Here is a 23,628-nt window from a genome sequence, read left to right on the forward strand (position 1 = left end):
CTAGGGTCAGAATATTGAATTCATCACTGTAGTATTTCTCAATAAAACTAAAGCAATTTGGAAGAATCAGAGTGTTACTTCCTGTTCTTGATTACAAACAGTCATAAATCAGTGCTTTATATTAATCTTTTCACCACCAGTTCCCTCTTTTCATCACAAATTCACAAAATAATACTGTTTATAGTCTCAAGTATACTTTAGAAGATTGGGACAAAAACAGCCAAATCTTTTGAAGTAAAAACTGAGAATTGACTCAAATTTTGTCCGTTTACTCCAAAGTTAGGGTTCATTTTCTGAAATAATGAAGAATATACAAGAAAAATTCCAGAAAAATTTGGGCGAGAGTCTGGTGGTGAATAGATTAAGGGGTGACAATCTTACCTACACAGGCAATCACGGTAGTTACTTATATATTTTGTGGAGTTAATAACACTGCTAGTAATCTAAACCATTCCACAGAGGATCGAGGTGTACCGCCGTTGAACTACTAAAGGATGAGATCAGTTAACGAGCGAACACACCCTGCATACAAACTTTAAACAAACAATAAAATACGCAGATCTGTGTACGAACAAATTTATTGATTCAAAATGACTTGCTACACATGTGAAGAGGTACTGTACCGGTAGCACTTGCCAACCACTGACATGGAAACCACAGACAAGGTATACAGTAGACAAAAAGATAAATAACAAGATTTATTTTATGACGAAGTGTAAGGGGAACAGGTAAACCAAATGAAAGCTGATCAGAATCTAAGCATACCAGCATTAAATTGACTTGAGTATTATAGAAAAAAGCTTAGATACGTTCTTCACTAAAGCGGCAGTTAGGAGTTAGGATTACCGTTCCTCGGCTACAAGGAATGTTGATGCCCTTGGGATGTCAGTATTAATCAAAATAAAAGGTGTTGCTCTAGTTAATATTTAACTAATGACATACATTTTGATACACAGGTGTTTAGGACAGGGTAGTGACACATGTTTGGTTACACAGGCTTATAGTCCAATTTAGATTCCAGTTTTTTGTTGTCAGAGACTTTACGCACAGCTTTCATGAAGTCTTCCTCGATGACATACTCCCTCTCTGCACGTATTGCATGCATACCTGTAAAGAACAAGTTTTAGTGTAAGTAAACAACTTTGCCGTACAACTGGCCTCACACAAACTACCGGTATGCCTATCTTATCAATGAGATATGTTTATCTGACAGGTCAGTGATCAATCATGGCAAGTTTTACAGTCTTGGTGAGATTTAGGAATTTTTCAGCGAAAAGTACAATAGTAGGATACAATATTATTAAGAAATCAATAATCCTTCCACAAAGGTGACAATTTAGTACGTACCGGCTTCTGTACAGACATTCCTGAGATCAGCACCATTGAAACCATCTGATAATTTAACAACTGCTTCAAAATCTATGAAAAAATTTTGTTTCTTTAAAGGTAAATCTTGATGAAAAACTAGGATTTATTTGTTTTACTTAATTTTCTTACAATAACATAAAGAGTTAACACGTCAAATGGTTTCCAAAAAATTCCATCATTATATACATTACACTAAGGTATATATTATAATACATAGACTTGTGTTCTATGTGATTACATGCCATCAAAGTATTACCCAATTGCATTGTATTGGCCCTGAACTTGGATCACATATAGACATTAAATTTGGTGATGAAAAACCATGCATATGTTACACATGAAGAACGTATCAACTTTAAACATTTCTTTAATGAATTGTCGTCTGCATCTTACTGCTATAATACTTCACACTAATGGGGACTTAGATGAAATCAAGCCATAATAGTTGGTATCATCCCGATTTCAACACATACAGTGGGTTAATCATATTAATAACAAAATCTAATACTTCGCAGGGCCGTATTGGCGGCAGAGTTGTTTCTACAATTGACAGTGTTTGAGCTGCCCACATAAATCAACTCTTTGCATCTAATTAGACATTGTGGATTGTTGAGTATTATTATAACATTTATTAATTAACAGTTTGACCAAAAAGACATTTTAACCAGATATTGAAGACAAACAACTGACATGCAATACTAACCTATATCACCATGTTTTGTTATAGGTCCAGCATGAATCTTTAAAATATCCATTCTAGCTTGTTCATTTGGTAGTGGAATCTCTGTAATATAACAAAGTTCAAATAATGTACAATGTATATGCTTTATAAGTGTTGGTAAAATATCTACTTGCCATGGCAATCACAAAGCGAAACACAATTCTGCAGTTACTATAATTTCGGAAAAGATGGGAATAGCAGTACATGTACTAGTATTCACATTGTATAATTAAAAGATAAGGGTTGATAACAATTGTAGAATAACAATTGCTGAATAAGTACTTTCTTAATTACATCACTTTCATCATAATTCAAAGTATTTGAGAAATGAAATACTTTATTTTCAATTTCATGTTTAAAAGCAGCAAAGTAATTCCATAACTGAATGCAAACAATCAAAAAGCCTATAATGATTTGTCTTCCAAATGAGGCATAGCAATCTAGAGCGCCCTCTAGAGGCAGACTAGTAGAAAGTAGGAAATGTTGAATCACAAACTCAAATAAGGTGGTAATTTTCATTTACTGCAGGGTTCTCCCCAGGGCTTTTTAGCGCCGAGGTCCGCGGCGCTATACCTGTGAATCTCGGCGCTTCACTTGGGACCTCGGCGCTATGTGTTCCCACCTCGGCGCTTGATTTCATATTTGACATGCCAATAGCCAATATCAGATGTGAAAAATCTTTGTTCGCCACGTCGGTCGGCCCCGACCGTCACTCAAAATTAGTGACCACCACGGAAATGCTTCCGACAAGGACTATTGTCTGATTGTTAGTATAATTAAGTACCGACCGACACGCATCCTGTCAGTCGTGGATTATAATTTATAAACAATAGACCTAGTCGCACGATACGTAGCGGCTAGTCAAATTTGTGGAATTAGCACCTCTTTGTTTGTAAGTAAATACTTTCTGCGATAGACACAGTCTTTAGATTGAAAGCTAAAATTATTTCAAAATCAATTCCACCTCGATATAACATGGTCAAATCGGAGTTCACGATCAGTTCACGCTACTCAAGAAAAAAACAACGTGTTTATTGCGTTATTTGGTAAAATACATTTGAACTGTTATCATTGCGAATCATGTAAAAACTCTTCTTTCAAGACCTAATTTACCTTTTAAAAATTGCAAATCACCTATTTCGAAAGCTATCATGCAGTTGTCAATTGAAATCGATGCCAACACATCGTGCTACGACATCGCTTTACTTCCGCAATGTAATCTTTATGATCACTACCATTCGGAAAACTTCGGGTTCTACCGACATTACCATGCGGCATTTTGATTGGTTAATGGCATTCTTGACCCATCGGGTCAAAGGACACATGCTAATGTTTCACAAACATCATGGCGGGTCTGTTTTTTTTTACCGAAGCGATCAAGTGATCAAAAATAATCGCTCCCGATAAAAATAAGTCGGATTTTACTTACATTTCATATCAAAAAAAAATCAAAGAAAGCTTAGAAAGAACTCCCATGTGCTGAGAGTATTGGAGACACATTAAATATAATTCGAAATTACTTAGCTGAAAACTAATTATGCAAATCAGAAAATTAATATGACCAGATTTGAGTGTAAAACTAATGAGGTCTGCGCAATGTAACAGAAAATCTATGTCTCCAAGTTTAATTGAAATGTGATTAGAACCAAAAAATTATGAATTATTATGCTTATTAGGGAATTAATATGAACAGATTTTTACCCCAAACTAATTAGGTTTGTACATTGTCCTAGAGCATCTTTGTACTAAGTTTCATTGAAATGGAATAATTAGTACCGTGAAAACTCCAAAATTTCGACCCCTCTAAAAATTCGATTGGCTATTTATTTGCCGGGTTTCGGTGTTTTATTTACCTCCAAATTTTCGACTCCACTAAAAATTGCCGACTCATTCTTATTCGAAAATTGCGACCAGTTTTAGTTTTCCCCCAAACGAAAAAAAAAACCGATGTGAGCGTTCAAACGGGACCTTCCTCGAAGGCATGAATCCGGGTTTCTGATTGACTGAGAGATTTTTATTTTATTGGTAACGAAAATATATTCTAAATAAACGAAGTTTCAAATAAATACGAACACAAAAATCTCGGCATGCTGCGTTTCTGAATTGTTGATTATTACTGTACTCAGTAGTGATTATAATAATGTACACAAAATAAATTTGTTGAATGGTTAAGAAATACAAATAAAAGTCAACTAAGTTTCATCGTAAGCGAATGATTCCGGTCTCGTATAAACGTTTGATGCTGTAGGATATCCGCCATGTTCTCTTAGGTCAAATAGGTCAAATCGCTAATTAACCAATCAAAAAGCTGGATGATGCCAACGTGTTCAAATTACCATAGCTTATTTAAATATGTTAATGTTATTGAACGCAATGCGAAGAGATTGATGTTGTAGTACGATATTTTGGCTTGGATTTTGATGCGAAAACGGCATGATTTTTTTTTAAATAAAAAAATTAGTTGTTTTTAAAAAATAAACTGGTCATCTGAAGAATAATTTAACATTGTTCACAGTGATAACAGCTCATTCTCGAAAGGAAGCTTACCCGCTCACGCTAGTCACGATAAAAATCATACACGTGTACTCTTGAATAGACAGACGTCAATGACTACGGTAAAACTTAGACTCTATTTTAGCCGGCAGGATTGATTGAAATGTCCGAAAAATGACGCCAAAATACACCTTAAAAGTCCCATTTTATTTTCTTAAATCCCATTTTATTTTTTAATCCAAGGGCGAATTTACGGCAGAATTTGGTCCCTCAAATAAGGGACACGTGAGCTTTGATTCTAACCGGATACATTGCACTGGGTCGGGGAGATAGTTTGCTAAACTTCCATGTATCTTTTGTCCAATGGGTACCTGTACTTCGAACATTCGCAAGTTTTCCTAGGTAGTGCGAGACAGCTTTGTCTTTTGACCTATTAGTTTTGTGCTGACCTCTTCTGCGCGTCTTGATGTTTTGTTTTGCTTGTCATAATACTCACTGATTGATGACTTTGTTTAGATTTTGAGTTACAACTCGGCCACGACTCTAAAAACATGTCACATTTCTAACGCCAATTATTTAAAACCGGTCGAAATTTTGGAGTTTTTACGGTACTTTAGATATCAGTGTGAAAGCTTAAAATTGGTTAATTAATAACCCACAATTATTCAGGTCTGTCTATTGTCCTACAGCATCCATGTACATTCATTGATATGTGATGTATAGTACCTGAGATATCAGTGTGAAAGTTGGTTAATTATGCAAATTAGGTGATTAATATGCAAAAATATTTACCGGAAACTAATTGGGTCTGCATAATTCTAGATTCATTGAAATGTAAATGATTAGTACTTTAGATATCAGTAGAAAAGCTGAAAATTAATTATGCAAATTAGGTAATTAATATGCACAATTATTTACCCTAAAACTAATCAGGTCTCTGCATAGTCCTAAAGGATCTATGTACCAAGTTTCATTGAAATGCGATGATTAGTACTTGAGATACCCATGGAAAAGCTGAAAATTAACTAATTAAGCAAATTAGGTGATTAATATGCACAAATATTTATCGAAAACAATCTCTGCATAGTCCTTGAGTATGTAAGTACCAAGTTTCATTGAAATGTAATGCTAACTACTTATATCAAATGCTGAAAATTAATTAATTATGCAAATTAGGTAATTAATATGTACTGATATTACCATAAAAACTATCAGGTCTGTGCAGTGTCGTATGACATCTATGTACCAAGTTTCATTTGAAATGTGATGATTAGTACTTGAGATATCAGTGGAAAAACCGAAAATTGACTAATCATTATGCAAATTAGGTAATTAGTATCCACGGATTATTACCAAAAACTAATCAAAACCTAGCATTAGTTCAGAGCATCTATGTACCAAGTTTCATCAAAATCCAATGAGTGGTTGTTTAGATATCAGTGGAACAGTCATGGAACCACTAAAAAATAGCTAATTATCATGTAAATTAGGTAATTAATATGCACGGATTTTTACCAAAAATTAATCAAATCTGCGCATATGTTCAGAGCATCTATGTACCAAGTTTCATCAAAATCCAATGAGTGGTTCTTTAGATATCAGTGGAACAGTCATAGAACAGCTAAAAATTAGCTAATTATCATGCAAATTAGGTAATTAACGAGCATGGATTTTTACCAAAACCTAATCAAATCTGCGCATTGGCCCAGAGCATCTATGCACCAAGTTTCATCAAAAACCGATGTATGGTTCTTGAGATAGCAGTGGAACAGTCGGACACACATACACACACACATACACACATACACACATACACACATACACACATACAGACACACTAACTGCAAAGACTCCCATTTTGTGCTTCGCACATGGGAGTCAAAAAGTTAAATTTGTTGAGGAATTATTGCTATAACTGGTGTATAACATGGCCAAGTAAGTTATGTCACGTCGTAACTTTGATGATCGTTTTGAAGCTTTATTTGTTCGCTCATTACTGTAATTGTAAATGTTTTAGAAGTTGATGGTACGAATAATAAATTACAACAATACGTCAATTAATTACGTGATCGATTTTTTGAAGGAGAATGTTTTTGGAGTGAATAAAATTATGAGATTCGTGAACATAAATCTGGCTTAACGTTTTGAATGCGTTTCCTTCAACGTTTTACAAAACAATTAAATTGCAACAATAATTTATTTGTGTTTGTTTTTAGTCTGCAGCATTTGCATTTCGAGAATGTTTCAAACTCTTCTAAATTGTGAAACATAATGTGTTGATTCCATTAAAAAAAATATTTGCCCTGTGACTGAGCTCACTAATATTCATAATTGTAAATAAGTTCTGTTAATCAATGAAGGAAAGATATGTAAATGATATGCAAATTATTATGCAAATTAGCCCCGGTGCTATGCATTTTTTCTGGGGAGAACCCTGTACTGTAATTATCTCCCCACACTTATCACCATCTACTTTCAATCAAGGCCAGTTGAAAATCATTTCTACTAATGAAATGGTTACACTTGTCTTAAAACACACTGATATAACAGTTGACGGTGATCTTACCTATTTTTCTATCTAGTCGGCCTGGTCGTAACAAAGCAGGATCCAATGTATCTGGTCTATTTGTAGCCATAATCATCTTAACTTGTCCCAGAGTATCAAATCCATCCATCTGGTTTAGTAACTGTAAAGATTAATTGTTGAGATGTATGTTTTGTATTTTGTCATTACTTTACATCTTAGCAATCACTACTATAACTGGCATATTTGAATTCTAAATGGATATACATTATAAATTAATTCTTTGCTGCGATATAGGTTGTGCAGTTTTGCCACCAAAAACGTCACAAAATAACGTTGTCGATTACTATTATAGCAAAATCGTGCAGCACGTATTTCAAGTTTTGTGTGAAAAATGTATTTTGTATGTGTTGCATGGGACCAATATTGAACACAAATCAAAACGACTACAGCAGCACTTTATTGGAAGACATACTCATGTATCAAGCTGAAGACTCCCCAGCCCCAAACAAAGTTAACTGCTATGTAAACATGATGAAACCTACCTCCATAAGAGTTCTCTGTATCTCCCTGTCAGCCGATGTACCTTCTGAAAACCTACGGCCTCCAATAGCATCTATTTCATCCATAAATATGATACATGGTTGATGGTCTCGTGCATATCCAAACATTTCACGAATTAAACGAGCACTCTCACCAATATACTTGTCAACAATGGCACTTGATACAACCTACCCATAGAGAAATACAGTCAAACCTCGTTAGTGCGAATATCAAGGCCCCAGGTGAATATATTCGTTATAACCGGTGTTCGTAATAACCGATCACCACTAGAGGGCGCTTTACAGAAACAAACTAATTACCATAAGTCAGGGTAAACAAAACTATGGCGCCATTTTAAACACTAGACCAAGCATTAAAAACACACAAATAGTATTGAAATAAACGTTGTCATGTTTATTAAAATAATATTAAAATGGAAAATACAAATGTTGAATTCGGAATGCTTCATTCTCTGTCCTAAATCTTCGGCCTTTGCCTGGAGGATAGGACCGCTGATTGGGACATTCATAGAACGGGAACTGGTAAACCATTTCAGCAATGCCTGCTCAACGTCGTCGACTGCTGAAAACCGCATTCGCTTCCGGCACGGCTCAATTTTGTTGTGTTCGAACATCTTCAAAACATCAGTTTTTTTCTTTAAAATCGTTGACAGTGTACTGGGTTTAACATCAAATTTTCGACAGACATCGCCGTGACGAATGCCCGACTCAATCGCTTTGATCATTTGGACTTCACAGTTCAACGACAAGGCACGCCGTTTGACACGAGTTGACATTTTGAAGTCAGGACGAAAACTGGCATCTCACTCGTAGTCGCCGTAATTTATCTAAAATTTACAGCGTCCATGCTTCACACTTTTTTATTGTGAATCTTAAAATTAAAAACTCGAGCAGCAAGGGCGTCGAAAGTGACTAGACACTGGAAGTCACGTACACAAAAGATTTTCACGCCCAGTGAATGGCTACATTGTTTTTATTTTACGCTGCACAGCTCAAGCCCACTGCCAACAGCGGAAGCGTAACACCGTGTATTTGGCGGTTCGTTTTAGGATTTCGCAGCTGTTTGAGCGAATGAAATGTTCGCTATAGGTGTTACAGACCATTGTTTTTCAGAGAAAATTCTTTCGTACTAAGCGGGTTTTCGTAATAAACGAGTTCGTTCTAAGCGTTGTCAATTACCATAGGGATAATGGATTTTCAAACGGGACTTCGGTGTTCGTTCGTTGTAACCGGTATTTCGTTGTAACCGAGTTCGTATTAACGAGTTTTGACTGTAAATAATATACACATTTCTAGATATAAAGGTTTAATCTAACATAGTATGACCTTGAGAAATTATATGCAATTCATCAGATACCCATTGGGATGCAACACTACATACCACACAGACAAAACATGCAAACTATATCAAGTTTTTGGTATAAATTTTGCTTGGATTTTGAGGCAAAAAATTGCTGTTATTGCTTTCATGTCAGTAGAATGCATAAATGATATTTTCATATAGCTACAGCAGACACCGAAAAAGTGTGCAATTTCCCTCATGCCAAATTTCTAAGGAACATTCCTTATTGTCTATTTACAAAGTTTTAAAATGGCTGTTAAAATTGCCATATTCCCATTTTGTTTGAAGTTCAGCATAAGCTGTTGGTATCATTATGTTTTCTGCACTTGGAGATCCCATTACTCACCTTGAGAAAATTACAATCCAACTGGCTGGCTACAGCCCTGGCTAAGAGAGTTTTACCAGTACCTAGAGGACAGAAAATAAAGAATTATTACCAGTACTGATGACAATGCTGGAATTGATAAATTCAAATTTTCAAAAATGAAGTTTTTAAGAAGCACTTGTTAAGTAATTTAATTTCACTGATTTTGACATAAATTATATGCTAACCAGTGGGCAAAAAGTATTTTCACTGATTTGACATAAATTATATGCTAACCAGTGGGCAAAAAGTATTTTCACAGTATTCTACTACTAGTATAACAATCAATATGTTACCTGGGGGTCCAAACAGGAGACATCCTTTGGGTGGTGTAATACCAACACGTTGAAATAATTCAGGATTCATCAATGGCAATTCTATAACCTAAATCACATAATTTAAAACAACATTCAACACAAAGCAAATACCATAACAGTCAGGTATAATATGCTATGCTGCAAATATGCAAAGATAAATTGGAAACTTTCATCATGTAATGCTGTAACGTTTCCAAAGTTTGATAATCAGTCAAGACAGTACATCATTCAGTCAATTGTTAGAGCAAGTCAACTAGTGGTTGATCAAAATATACCGTGGTCATTTTTATTTACTTGCTATAAATAGTTTGTATACATTATCTGCATGTCAAGTGCTTTTCCAGCTAAATATCCATGTATGGTGGATAATTTGTATATAAATGATATCTAATTAAAAATAATTAATGTATAAATAACTTCAATTATTTTCTTGAATGGCATTTCTGTGTCTAAGTATGATAAAACTACCAAGCCTGAGGAAAATACCAATGTTAATTTGCACATTCAACTGGAGAAACTGCATCACTGGCATAATCCAGTTCACTGGCTGCATCAAGATTGACATCTCAAATTCAGTATTTGATATTTCTAGTCTTAACAAATATTTTCCCACATTTTATTTTAATTTTTCAACTCAGTTGTCCATTAGTTCACCATTTGTTTCTCAAAATACTATACACAACCTAAAATATTGTGAAAGTGAGGTAAAACCCACCTCTCTAAGTTCTCTAATCTGTTCAGATAAACCACCGACTTCTGAAAATGATATATTTCCCGGATCTTCATGGGACATGTTATACACCAAGGGATCAACTTCTCTTGGTAGATATCTCATTATTGTCAAAGTGGTCATATCTAATGCTACTCTGGTACCAGACTTCAACTTGATTTTGTCAACACCTCTTCTGCATCCAACTACATATCTTGGACCATTTGTTGCTTTAACTATAACTGCAACAGAATGGTACTGATCATAAATCTTTGAAGGATTGTAAAAATATATTATTTTTAGTATTGCTTAATAATACCATCCAACTACATATCTTGAACCATTTGTGGCTTTAACTATAACTGCAACAGAATGGTACTGATCATAAATCTTTGAAGGATTGTAAAAATATATTATTTTTAGTATTGCTTAATAATACCATCCAACTACATATCTTGGACCATTTGTGGCTTTAACTATAACTGCAACAGAATGGTACTGATCATAAATCTTTGAAGGATTGTACAAATTTATTATTTTCAGTATTGCTAAAATACCAGATAAGCACACCACGAAAACTAGTAGTTTCGTTAATGTGACTGATTAGCATTCACTGCTATTCAATATTATTATACATCTGTCACTGTAACGCCATAAGTTACAGCGTGCTGTAATTTTGTGGTATTTTACAGGGTATTTTCATCCTACCATATTAGGAAATGCGAATTCCAAATATTGAATGATCTTGCATGTAAGCGTTCTCTAATAATAAAAACAAACATGGCTGCCACCAGGGTTTGACCGGACTCCACACAAAGTTCGCTGATACTGCTCTAAACACTCCCGCTGTACTGTCTTTGTGCATACTTTGAGGTATCCTCGTAATAACCTCATACTATCATGACTTCAAGTATTGTCAGTCTGACAAACAATACAACAATTGTTACTTACATTTCTCTTCTGTAAGCTGCTTTAAAACTTCACCAACAATCTAAAAAAGATTCATCAAAATTATCTTTTTTGATGCATTTGCATAGCATGTTTAATAGCATTTAATTACTAGTAATAGCTAAAAACAAGGTAGGTTTGTGGCAAAACGAATGATTCAGGGCTCCCTGGCAAGTAAAGCTACCAGGTACCGGTACATGTAGGAGCCTAGGGAAAATTCTAAGACCATTTAGCTTTAGGGTCACAAAATTCTACATCTTACTTCTAGCCACTAGTAGTGCATGCACTTATATTGGTCCAGCATACAATAAATGCAGTTTTTGGTTTATAATATGTACATTTCTATAGGAGATATGCTTCTAATAGAGAAAATACAGTATTGGCAGTAAAATATAATAAAAATCCATTGTTTGGCGATTAAAAACTATTTGTTTCTCAGTCAAACTTTTGTTAACGGCCACCAGATACATACTGATTAAATCACGGGTACAGTTTAAATATTTAGCTAGCACAATTAACCTCCATTTTAAGCAGGAAAATAAATAACGGACCTCCACTGAGATGAATAGTTCCTAACGACGACCATGTGCTGAGCTATTAAGGGAGCAGTAAAAAAAAAGATTGGGGGAGGGGGGGGGGCTTCAAATTCACGTAATTCTTAGTTTTAATGATGATTAGTTATAATTTTTTTTTTAAAAACTCCAGATATGAATTTTATATAATTGTAACCAAATAACAATATTAACTAATATAATAATAACAAGTAACCTGTAGAATGCTGTGTGGGTAATATTTTTATATTGATTTTTGCTGCATTTGCAGCAAATAGTTACCAAACAATGAGAAATCTATTGGATTAAATATACCTCTCAGGTGGCTTCACATGCATAGTTCAAGCCTGCCTAACCGGTGCTTATACCAGGATTTAGTTACAGCTTCATGTTCCCAGTAATCGCAAGAAATTGACATGACAATAGAAATTCATGAAAGACTGGCACTCCCATGCAATTAACAGCGAGTTAAATTCTTGGGATTGAAACATATATTTTGAAGTCACTGATGTAGGCAATGAATAACTTAAAGTTGACATAAAGACGAGGTAGTTTATGATTTAATCAGTGCTCAACTAGAGGCTGAAATTATAATTAATTTGTTTATTTCAATTTCTCCTGAAGTCAAATAGAATACACTGGTGAAACACGATAGTACCCATGGGCGAAAGGATGTTTTGGGGTGTAGTTTACATTGTGTATGGAGTGGTAGGGTCGGGTGTAATTTGTTCATTTCCAACTCTTATGAAGTCAAGTAGAATTTCACTTAATTTATTTTTGCTGACATGTTTTCAAGCATTACATGTGAATCCAATTTTCACTGTGCTGTGTCTCAATAGAGTGTGAGGGAAATGGCATTTTCACTGGAAAATGTTTTCAGGGGGAAAATGTTTTCAGTGATAATGAAGTATTATGACAGAACCCCATACCCTCCCCGTGGCTTTCATTGCGTATGGAAGTTATTTTCACGAGTGATGCGGTGTATCCTGCTGCCGTACTTTCACGAGCGAAGCCACTGGGAGTGTATGGGGTTCTGTTATTATTACATATGTCCCATATTTGATTATTTCATATTAAAGAAAGAACGTGCAACAAATCGGGATAGAAATTTAGGTCGGGGAACCCAATTGCCCATTAATATGCTCCAAGACAGTGCTGCGACCTAGCAACGCGTGTCAGTGTAGAACGCGTGTCACTGTACGTGTGAAAATAAAATAATCAGACGTCTAAACTTGAGTCATTGTCCGAATAAATACTGCTCAAATTGACTAAGTGTTCAAAACGTCATAAAAAAGATACCGCCGACGATGCGCGTCGCACAATCTTTTTGCTAGCTGTCAAACAACTTGTCAAGTCAAAACATCTACGCGCCAAAGTGAAAAGGCTGATTTTACTGCGGGTCCAGGCTGCGGGTGGATGTTCAGAGAGCCCTTCAAGATTGATAAAACTCAGTTTCCAGGTGGTCAACATACATTAAGTTCTCCCAATCCTAGTATTCTATGTGATGTACATCTAACATGCCAAAAATGAACGATTGGTGAACGATTTGAACCTGACAAAAATAGCAGAAAGAAATGTGTTTACAAAATAAAAATAGCGATTACTTGATTTAGATACCAGGAAGGGGAGGGGGTAAAAGAAAAGTTATATAACATTTTATTATTCAATAATTTATTAAAATACATAAGTTTGTCCAATTCCCTGTGATACAACACCTCAGACATAGCTCATTGTACTCGGTTTGAGTGTGGGTACAAAGTTACTATTTGAATTTTTTATATCTTTTTTCATTAATGAGAAATTTGACCCCAAAGTTAGAGTAACTGTTCACCAGGAATGGCTTTTTAACTCTTCTGTGATTTTTTTTGGCTTGGCTGATTTTGTTCAAACTTGATAGGCAGATCGTACCATCACTAATTGGAAAAACAATCCTGACCCACCGCTACCATGGCAACAGCCAAAATCTGTTTTTTGAATACTTTTGCCCCAAATTTATTACCTCCTACCAGTCTTGTAATAGCAGTGGCCAAATGATCATGCCTTTTATTCTGGCTACGTTGCGCACTGGTAAGAGATCACTGGCGCCGACATTGTTACACTGTCAACGTAATCCCAATTGAACTTTGAATAAAATCTAAATGCTGCCTCCAATCTAGAAAATACTATCGCAAAACGGTTGGAAATAATACATTTAACGGCTGAATACGTCCTAGCAATAAAATAAAGTGACTTCTAAAGACTGAATGTTATTTTGCGAACCTCGTATAAGGTGCCTGGTTTTAGTTATAAACCGACGTTAGCTTCACGTTCATGTCCTACCATGGTAACAGCCGAAAACATATTGCTTGTTTTTTACCGGCTTGTTTTCATTGGCAATCGAAGTATTTTTATTTTGTAAATAAATGTTCGTCTGCTATTTTTATCCAGTTTAGCAACATTTTTTGCATATTAGGTGTACATCACATGGACTACTACGATTGACAGAACTTGGTGTATGTTGACTGAGTTTTATCATAGTACGAAGTACCAGGAGGTTTCTGCTGGCGACGTTGCGGCGTTACCCAGTTCCAAATAAAGATTACCAACGCCAAATGAGCAACATTTTAACCGGTAATCAAGATTCATTCAATCCACGGCTAGCAAGCAACATCAGAAGCGAAGTTGTAGCATGCAGTACTAGTAAGTCATCCCGTCAGTGGAGTACCACAGTAGCACGGCATGCTTGCCTTCAGCATTGTATTCAAATGAATCACGTGGTGTGTCGTTCTCGTTCAAACCCGGAATTCGATCAATAGGGGAGTTTCAGTAAAAAAAAAACACATTGCAAATCATGCAAGTTCAACATTTTCAAACCAATATACTAAAACAGGAATGCTCAGAGTGCAAAAGTATGATAGTTATTACTTTCCAGTATACACATCTCTGTTAATACTATCCCTCACATATTCTACTCCCAATTACTCCTGCGTATAATGGACTAGCCTTTTCATGTTGACATTCAGTCTAAAATCATGTGACAGGCTGTTAAAATTGGCTGTTGCATACTCTTTCGCCGGTCTGGGAAATGTGTTTAATTAGCTCTCATTCAAGCAACAATGCAGATTTCCCAGTGGGAGTGAAACTATTCGACTCTGCCATTAAAAAATAGGGGTGTTTTCAGCAAAAAACGAATAACCCTGGAATGCACACAAAATACTGAATTTCGGAACAAATCGTGCATTACTTACAGCAGCAGAATACCACAGAAATATCAGACGAAACATGAAAACACTATATATTGTATTTCGGCCTGAACCCTCTATATTGCAATTCAAGGAATTAACCCCTTATGTGCATCCATTTCCCACCTTGGTATCACCCACCTCTGAAAACAAACTCTTAATACCACGCTGAAGCTTTTGGTAATAATTTATTCAGTACTTTGGCCTCCGGCCTTATGTACAAAGAATGTTACAAAAATAATAAGTACAAGAAGTGCTAGTAAAGGTTACAAAAGAAAAGAAAAACACATTTTTTAAATACTATCTTGTATATTATATGCCTGTATTAAGGATGTAGTAGACATAACAAGTATGTTTTAGTTAGGCTTGATATTTTCATATAAGAATTGTCCTGAACTATAGTAAACCATATATTTTATGAAACCTCTTATCTCACACTTTCTGATATTCTCGGTAATTTTGGATAGAATTTAATGGTTATCACGTGACTGCTAAGTAAACAAACAAAAATGTTATTTTAAAAAAACGAGTACTGTGTGAAACTGGAACTAGTTAGATGAGTAACAAACATCGTAATGTTAACCACAGGGTGTCCCATCCAATCGGGTAACAAGATTTTTGTCCAGCGAGATGCGTTTATTTCATGAGACCAGCTTGAAATGTTGGACCACGGTCACTGAATTACATTCAATTTACTTTTAGTTTATAACAAGATTTCTCGCCAACGATTATCGTTAGGATAAAACGCTCTCACCCGCATGTTTGACACTTTCGGTAGAACAGCCCATGCAAAATTCAAGCCAATGCGATACTCAGGGAACGCAGCGTACTCGATAATGTAGTTCACTAATTAGTTCGTTTTCATTTGGCAGAAACGGCAAAAAACCTTTCCACTGAACAAATTGGCCAATATTTTCAGTTTGGGACGTCGTTTGAGAAAAATGTTACACTCGGGCGCAGTATATACTTCTATTTTATAGATTATGTGGTTCAAGTTACAAAGTGATCAAGCGTATCGTCGATATTCAACGTAAAACAGGCTCCAAAGCACTGGCGAGACTCGTTCATCGAGATAGCGTTGTACAGTTACAAAAGATAAATTATGTAATCCTATGTGCATACAAAGGTTGTTTATTGACTGGACATAAGTGAGAGATTATGATTACTTCCTTGTAACCGGGAACCGCACGACTGGGGTTATTGTGACAGCTACTGCAATTTTTAATGTAGGCCAACTGTGATCAGTGTGAATCGCCGCGTGTTTTCTAAACAATGTCCAAGTTGCCGACAGCGATCATATCGGTCACCCCCCTTAGAAAAAAAAATATATATATAATAAAATAAAATGAAATGTGCATTGTTAATGTAGATGCAGGCGTGCTAGCTGGAGACGAGAGATAGAAACAGCTCGGCCCCACAGAGCATGTGCTTCGCTGTTCGGTCGAGCGGCAACCGGGACTGGCGTAACGATTATTCAATTGTATTTATATCTCAGTTTCTTATAACTGGATATTAAAATTTAGTTGTGATAAATAATTTGTCGTTTGGGACAACGTGTGAAAAAAGTACCTGCTATACCCAAAGCCGGCCTGTAAAAAGATAACCCTGCCTGGTATACAGGAATCATGGAGCTCCATGCATGAAGTAAACATGCAGTACAGTTCAGCTCTGAACATTTGACATCATAATTGGGCGGGGACACTCCGCATAAGGAGTGAGGTGATTGACACGTTTCTTGATTTGAATTTTATTTGTTGGAGCTCTACTAAAGCCGCTTCTACGAATTCCTTCTCAAGTTCGTTCTCGGCCCCGTTTGCCACTTCAACGACGTGTTTTTTTATATGGTCCCCGGTGGATCGGTGCTGGTAAACCCATGTACTTGGCAAATTTTGCCATCACACGTCGGCCTTTACCGATCACTCTTCCGGCGATCACCATTTTCCTGTTTACTTGGAACTCTTTTTCTTGTTTTTCAAAAGACGTGAAAATTCTCTCGGCTGAGGACAAATAACATTCTGAATTTGAACATTTAATTTGGAAGTGGGGTCCCCAGCCGTGCCGTGTGTCTTCCCCCAATGTCAAATCCCTATGTTGCAACTTGAGCACCGCAATGGCGCCAAAAAAGTTCGCTATTTAAAATGCAGACATCGATCAGTCTCAGCGATCCATCTGCGTCAGCCACCCCATCATCGTCACCATGTGACGATAATTTCCTTTCTTATGCACTTTTTGACACTTTTTCTAGTTCTTCAATTCTGAGCTACATGTAGATAAATGTTGCACCGTCACAGCAGTATCGTCGGAGTCCGAACTTTCCGAACCGCGATGGATGTTATTTTTTCTGAGACGAAGTTTTGCTTCTTCGGACATTGGAGTCAAATTCTTCCTTTTTTGTCCCTTCCTTCTCGTAATTTCTAATCATAATTCTGATAACAATTTTAAGGAGCGCTAATTTTTTGATGTGTCACACACGGTGTACTAATATAGAACGATCACAGAGACGGGGCGTGCGTGCGTTGTTTCCGTTGCTAAGTAGGCCAACTTATGCAAATTAGGTCAATATTTATTGTTTGCGCTCAAAGCCGATTATCCTGAAATCAAAGTGAGCGGCCTGCTGTTATAAACACATATCCTAACTTTTTTGTTAAAAATGCCTTTTTTGGGTGTACTGGTTACTATTTTGAGTGGGAAACACATCCATTGCATGCAGATAGACAAATGCCACCGAAATAGACAATAAACAAAAAATGTATAAAATAGTGACTGTTATGTCTACTACATCCTTAAATAGCATGCTATGTTTCTCTATAAATGTTTGTTATTTGTTTTCATTAAGTTATTAAATTTAATTAAATTTAATTAAAATTAATATATTTCATTTTAATTAACTAATGTGTTTCACTGTACTAGTATACCTTAAATCTTGTTTATTTAAATAAAATATAACCGTACGGTACATTATGTTAATTAGTATGCAAATTAGCCACAACCCTGAGATAATTTTTTGGGGGGAACACTGTTAAACCTTTGTATGACGACCACCCACGTTTCCATCAGATGGTCGATGTCATTTTGATTATATAAAAAATATATAATTATATAAAAAAATGACACAGTACGACATACAAAGTATCACTTTTTGCTTACGTCGTTGACAAAAATGTGTGCATTTAGTTCACACGCGATTCGGTAAAATATTGACTAACGTAAAGTCGTACAAATTGTACTTCGATTGTTTTTACAAATTCGATAATCATTCGTTTCTTATATACCAATTCAGTTTGACAATAACACCTTTGATTTGTGTTAAGTAAAAGAAGCCTTTCGCAAACCAAACAGACGTGCTGTGCCGTGTCAGACAGGAAGTGACGCTGACATGTCTTATTCTGTCATTTCATGCATGTATTTTATCACCAATTCCAAAAGTAAAAGTCGTAACTTTAGAGTATTATGACTCGTCCATACATTTCACTTATGTTTATTACACTTAAATAAAGTTTAAAAACACAGAGCCTTCCTGATTCAAGCCTCTTGTTGATTTGATGACGGTAGGTATCATTAATGTTTATTCTATTATTGACGTGTTTTTTTTTGTTTTTTTCAGTTAATTCTTCGCATTCATGGTATTTCTGAGTTGAAACATATTTGCGTTATTAGAAAAGCAGCACACTAAGTAAACGATGTTGAAATATTCAAAGCCAAAACAGAGTTGCATACAAGTTGTGCTATTACAGTACCGCCGAATATACAGTCGGTAATAACAATTTTACTAGATAGACGCGCACATCATAAAAGAAAAAGGTTGCTAAGGTAACTTATTTATACTTGTGCGTGATTATATTTGGTCATTTTAGCATGGCGCTGAAGAATTTTACCCTGGCGGAGCGATATTTAGCCTGCCGGCGTACGATTTTACCATGGTGGCCCGGCCTACCAAATCAACGCATGGAGAACACTGGTACTATTACTATCAATCCTACACTTGAAGAGAAAATTCTTGCAGTCTTGTAAACAAAGAAAAATGAACCAGTTTTATTGAATGAGAAATGTTTTATTTGCTTTGCTGACATGAAATATCCTAACAAAATAATAAAACATTTGTTTATTTCTTTTTCATCACGGGATTGCAAAATTTGGGCTACCATGTTGTTTGTTGTTGATCGTTATAAATTATGCTAATGAAGCTAGCGTATGGGCAACACAGATTGTTACTGAGGAGTCATCTCTGTGTCAATCTCAACAAAAGATATTTACTTTTTTGATTCTTTTTTCTAAATAAAAGGTAATATCAATAATTCGCAACATAATCAGAACAAGAAAAAGTTGCTTCGTTTGGGCAGTTTTGACAACCGATGCTCGCAACTGTAAAACTGCATGTACTGGCATCCTGGTTCATTCCCAGTTCATAACACAGAGTTGAAGCAATCATTATGGGTTTTGTAATTTTAGTTTATCTTCAATGCATCGTCATTTTAAATTCTTGTTTTTTTTCCAAACGCGGTGACTTTGTCTTTACATTTTGTCACAGTGTACAATCGGCAATACTGACAATACTAGAAATAGGACTGCATGGGGAGAGTGTGAAAGATCGAGCTGGAACGCCAATGCATTAAATACACGAATAAATCCATGGGCAGAATCACTTGGCTTCAGCATATGTACATGATATAATTTGTTGTAAAAAAGTAAAGCTGTGTAATTGTCAAGATGAAAATGATTTACTTTCACTAAAAATGACCTATTTATTGTACAATGTGTAGGTTTGCACTTTTGCTTAGCTTACGATCTCCCTTAAATCCCGACCTAATTAATATTCATGATTGAATGAATAAATTAGGCCACTTCCATATAAAGATCACCTGTCTATATAGGTTTGACTGTACATTAATGATGCATACTTGTACGTGCTGTAATATTACTTACCTGTCCAACACTTTGAAGGGCTTTCAGGTCATTTTCTGATTTGTCATAGTCTTTTGTGAATTCCTTTAATTGTTCTCGCACTGAAAAAAACATAATTTGAAGAATGAAGTACAGTGATTAAGTAAGTTACAGTGGCTACAGCCTAAATTGCAGTCAATACAGTACAGTTCTCGCGGAAGCTTTGGCTTTTGTGGCATCATTGTCGCATACGCATGGCTTCATTGTCGCCTCAGCATCGCATCGTTGTGGCATCAGCTTTGCGTCATTGAAAATTGAAGCTGTGTTCGTCTCTTATTTTGTGGCATCATCATGGCCTCAGCTTCGCAGTCTCATGGCATCAACATGGCATCAGCTTCAAAGTATTGTGACATGAGCCTGACCTCATTATTTTCACATGGAAAAGCAGTAGAGAAAACATGTACAGAAGTTCGATATGTAATCGATTTGAAATTCAAAGCGGTAAGGGGAATAAAATAATATGACCAAGAGTAAAATGACATTTTAAAAAGATATCTTGTTTAATTATTTAATGTTGCAAGTATTGGGTACCAAAAACTATGTGAAGTACATTGCAATCTGCAAGGTGACGAGCGTCATATTGACTGCAAGGAAAATCGTGATAAATTTAAATCGTACGATGCAATCCTCGTTCGGAAACAACACAATTTGCTATACGAAATGAAACTGTTCTTGTTATAAAATTACCTTATTTTCGTTCATTTTATTTGCTGGTAAGAGAACAGATTCAGATTCCTCATTTTGGTGGTATTTTTCTGTGTTTCGTTTAGTTTTAGCCAAGTCCGATCCCATGCCCGGACTACTAAAACATGCAATACACACGAACGCCGACTGGCGTTGTCGCCTGCCATCTTGATACAAAGTTCCAAAACAAGTGCGTACATTTCCAACTATGATTGGATGGTTGTGGTGGCGTCGGTCTGGTAAAATGTTACATCCAATTTTCAAAATTAAGCCACGATCAGTGACCTGAGCTCGATCTATACATACTTTAAAAGTATTCTCACAAAAAATATTTTCAAATAAAAACGAGCCACAGGCCTGGTAAAAAATCGAATAGCACTTGACGTGCAGAAATAATTTATTGGGCTTCAGAAGAAAAGTGTTCATTTAGTTGTAGCCGTAAATATTTGGTGACCAGTCGATGAACAATTTGAAACTCATTATACACACGGAAGTCCTTCGATACTGAATATCATCGACCCCAATCTGGTTTACCTTATTTCCCAACTTACAAAACTGATTTGTATCTCCGCCCAGTTTTTCTTTTTTCTTTTTTTGAACTGAGGTCAAATCCCAGCTGTTTGTCAAAATATACCGATGTTTTTCAGTGAATGATTGTGAAGCCTGTCACAGCACAGTGAATCGACGCCGGAGATTGGACAGTAAGACGACCCTTCAATTAGCGTCAAATATGCTTTGTTACAACATCATTGATTTGCTGAAAGTCACCTGATCGGAGCACGACCTGGGTCACAGAACCATATTTGTCCATATTATCAACGGGACTTTGCGAGAGAACCACACCCACATTTTCAACCATTTTTAGCGCGGAAGTTGCCAACAAATGTCGAAAAACTCGTGAATTTTATGGATTTGAATAAAATAAAGCTAGCGATTGGTAAGACTGGTTAATAATATATCCCCCGATGCTCTTCGAATTTTTTTTAATTTTATTTCAAGGCGAGAAATGGATAATTGAAGTTCCATCGATTTCAAGGCGACTGTTTCATCGCGACAACTCTACGCTGTGTTGTAGTTTCACGAGGTAAAAAAAAAACATATAATAAATAGTACATGTTTAATTATTTGGTTTTACAGCCCGCAAATTACGGGACATGATCCCCATGAATTACGATAAATAAATGCTGATTGTGTTGAATAATGGACGTCGGGACCGTTTGGAGAAACCAACGGGGATCGATATTCCAAACAAATTATTGGGACACGGTCGGTAGACATTTCAAACAAATGAAATTATTAACGAAAGACGAGATTTTTCCAGATATTTACGAACATACCGGTACTGTCACAACAAATATATGCAAAATTGACAAATACACAAAGAGATATTAGGTTTTATTTTAGCCTTAGAAATATTTTCTTTCACTCAGTCCATGCGTGGGACTTCTATTTAGCTTCATGATCCTTCGGCTTGTGTTCTCCTTGGGGGAAATAACAATAATTATACAAATCGTAAACTCAACACAGTCAGGAAAAGAAACCCGGACAACCATGTCGTACTTCTGTTGAAATACATTTTGTAGCAGTGCGTCACGTCAGAATAATGTTTATAATAAAATAGTCAATCCCAGCCAAATCTAGGTCAAAGGGTCAGATTGCGTGCATATAATTATAGATAGTTAGTTAAAACAAAAAGTATTTGAACTTTTGACGGTTGTTTAACATCTATGCACGGTTACTAAACTAGTAACAGTGATATATGAAAACCAGAAACATGTTAGTAGTCCGAATTTTTGCACAGTCGAAAATAAAGCGGAAATTCAACAAGCAGTCGCAAAAGCGAGCGATTGAAAAGCGGAAGCGGGCGAGAGGTTGGGCGAAATGAGTTCTGTACTTCTTTGTTTGATGAAGCGATGCTGATGCCACATTGTCGCCATAATGAGGCCACAATGAAGCGAAGCGTTAACCGCCTAACTTTTTAATGTCGCGACATTGAAGCGATGCTGAAGCCATAACAATGCCATAATGATGCGATGCTGAAGCGAAGGTGAAGCTGAAGTGAAGCCAAAGCTTCCGCGAGAACTGTACTGTACATGTACATGTAAACATTGATTATGAATGTGAAACACAAGTTAGGACGAAAATAATTGTCATATGTGGTCGCAAGGTCAACTGCATTTGAACTCTTTCCCGAGAGGGGTGCTCGGGTAAGCGCCCACCCCTAAAAAATCATGATTTTCTGAGTTGAGGACACTGGGACCAACGCAGTCCAGTACGGTATATACCCTAAGAGTTTAAAAACAGTATACTTTATGTCAATGGGTAGCGTAATTTTGTTTGTTTCGTAAATTATGCAAAGCCAAAAACAGCTACATATTACAGAGTGCCTTAGGTAAAGCCTAACCCCCCCCCCCCAAGTAATTGCATTACCCCCCCCCCCCCGTGTTCTGAAGTGGAACATATACAATTGAAATGGGGGAACAGGCACTTGAAGGGCAGAGTTAGGATAAGAGTTATGGGTGAGGGGGCTCTTAGGAACTCTTACCGTATTTTTTAAATTTACACTGGGCTACTAGTACTCGGACAACACAATTATTTTGGTTGTCCATACGATTTTCAGTGACTCAGCATGTGCAGTGTTAGTACCCGTAATATTTGACGCAATATTTTCTAACGTCTAAAAGAGTTGTCCAAATGGTAGTCATACGATTTCTTTATTTTTTGTGAACTTACTTTCTTTGAGCCTGGCATCTAGTTCTTTGTGTTCTAGCAGTTTCTTTCGATACTCTTGTATCGCTTTCTCTCGTGGATCGGCCGCCATGTTGATAATAAAGCAATGAACTGTGGGAGTGTAAACAGGAAATTCACCCGAGGGCGCACTT

At 36.2% G+C, this 23,628-nt stretch overlaps 1 protein-coding gene across 1 annotated transcript; it reads right to left on the minus strand.

The window, feature by feature from the left end:
- Positions 1–562: 562 nt before the first annotated feature.
- LOC100370681 (26S proteasome regulatory subunit 10B) lies at positions 563–23,619 on the minus strand. Its single transcript, XM_085492622.1, has 11 exons — positions 23,480–23,619; positions 20,045–20,124; positions 11,353–11,392; positions 10,408–10,643; positions 9,672–9,759; positions 9,358–9,419; positions 7,652–7,837; positions 7,149–7,269; positions 2,072–2,152; positions 1,348–1,419; positions 563–1,107 (listed from the first exon to the last, which is right to left on the minus strand). Exons 1-11 carry the CDS (start codon positions 23,565–23,567, stop codon positions 989–991), a joined length of 1,173 nt encoding a protein of 390 aa, XP_085348748.1. The 5' UTR covers positions 23,568–23,619; the 3' UTR covers positions 563–988.
- Positions 23,620–23,628: the final 9 nt, after the last annotated feature.

This window comes from Saccoglossus kowalevskii, chromosome 2, assembly GCF_978046115.1.
Source record: "Saccoglossus kowalevskii chromosome 2, keSacKowa6.1, whole genome shotgun sequence".
NCBI classification, from domain to species: domain Eukaryota; kingdom Metazoa; phylum Hemichordata; class Enteropneusta; family Harrimaniidae; genus Saccoglossus; species Saccoglossus kowalevskii.

Bases quoted from the DNA above. Each gene is read 5' to 3' on its own strand.
- LOC100370681 (XM_085492622.1), bottom strand. From the start codon at position 23,567: ATGGCGGCCGATCCACGAGAGAAAGCGATACAAGAGTATCGAAAGAAA. The intron at 7,270-7,651 runs GTAGGTTTCATC...TAATCTTTACAG, and splicing joins TACAGAGAACTCTTATGGAG to TTACTAAACCAGATGGATGG. The intron at 1,420-2,071 runs GTTAGTATTGCA...ATTTTTTCATAG, and splicing joins AACAAAACATGGTGATATAG to ATTTTGAAGCAGTTGTTAAA.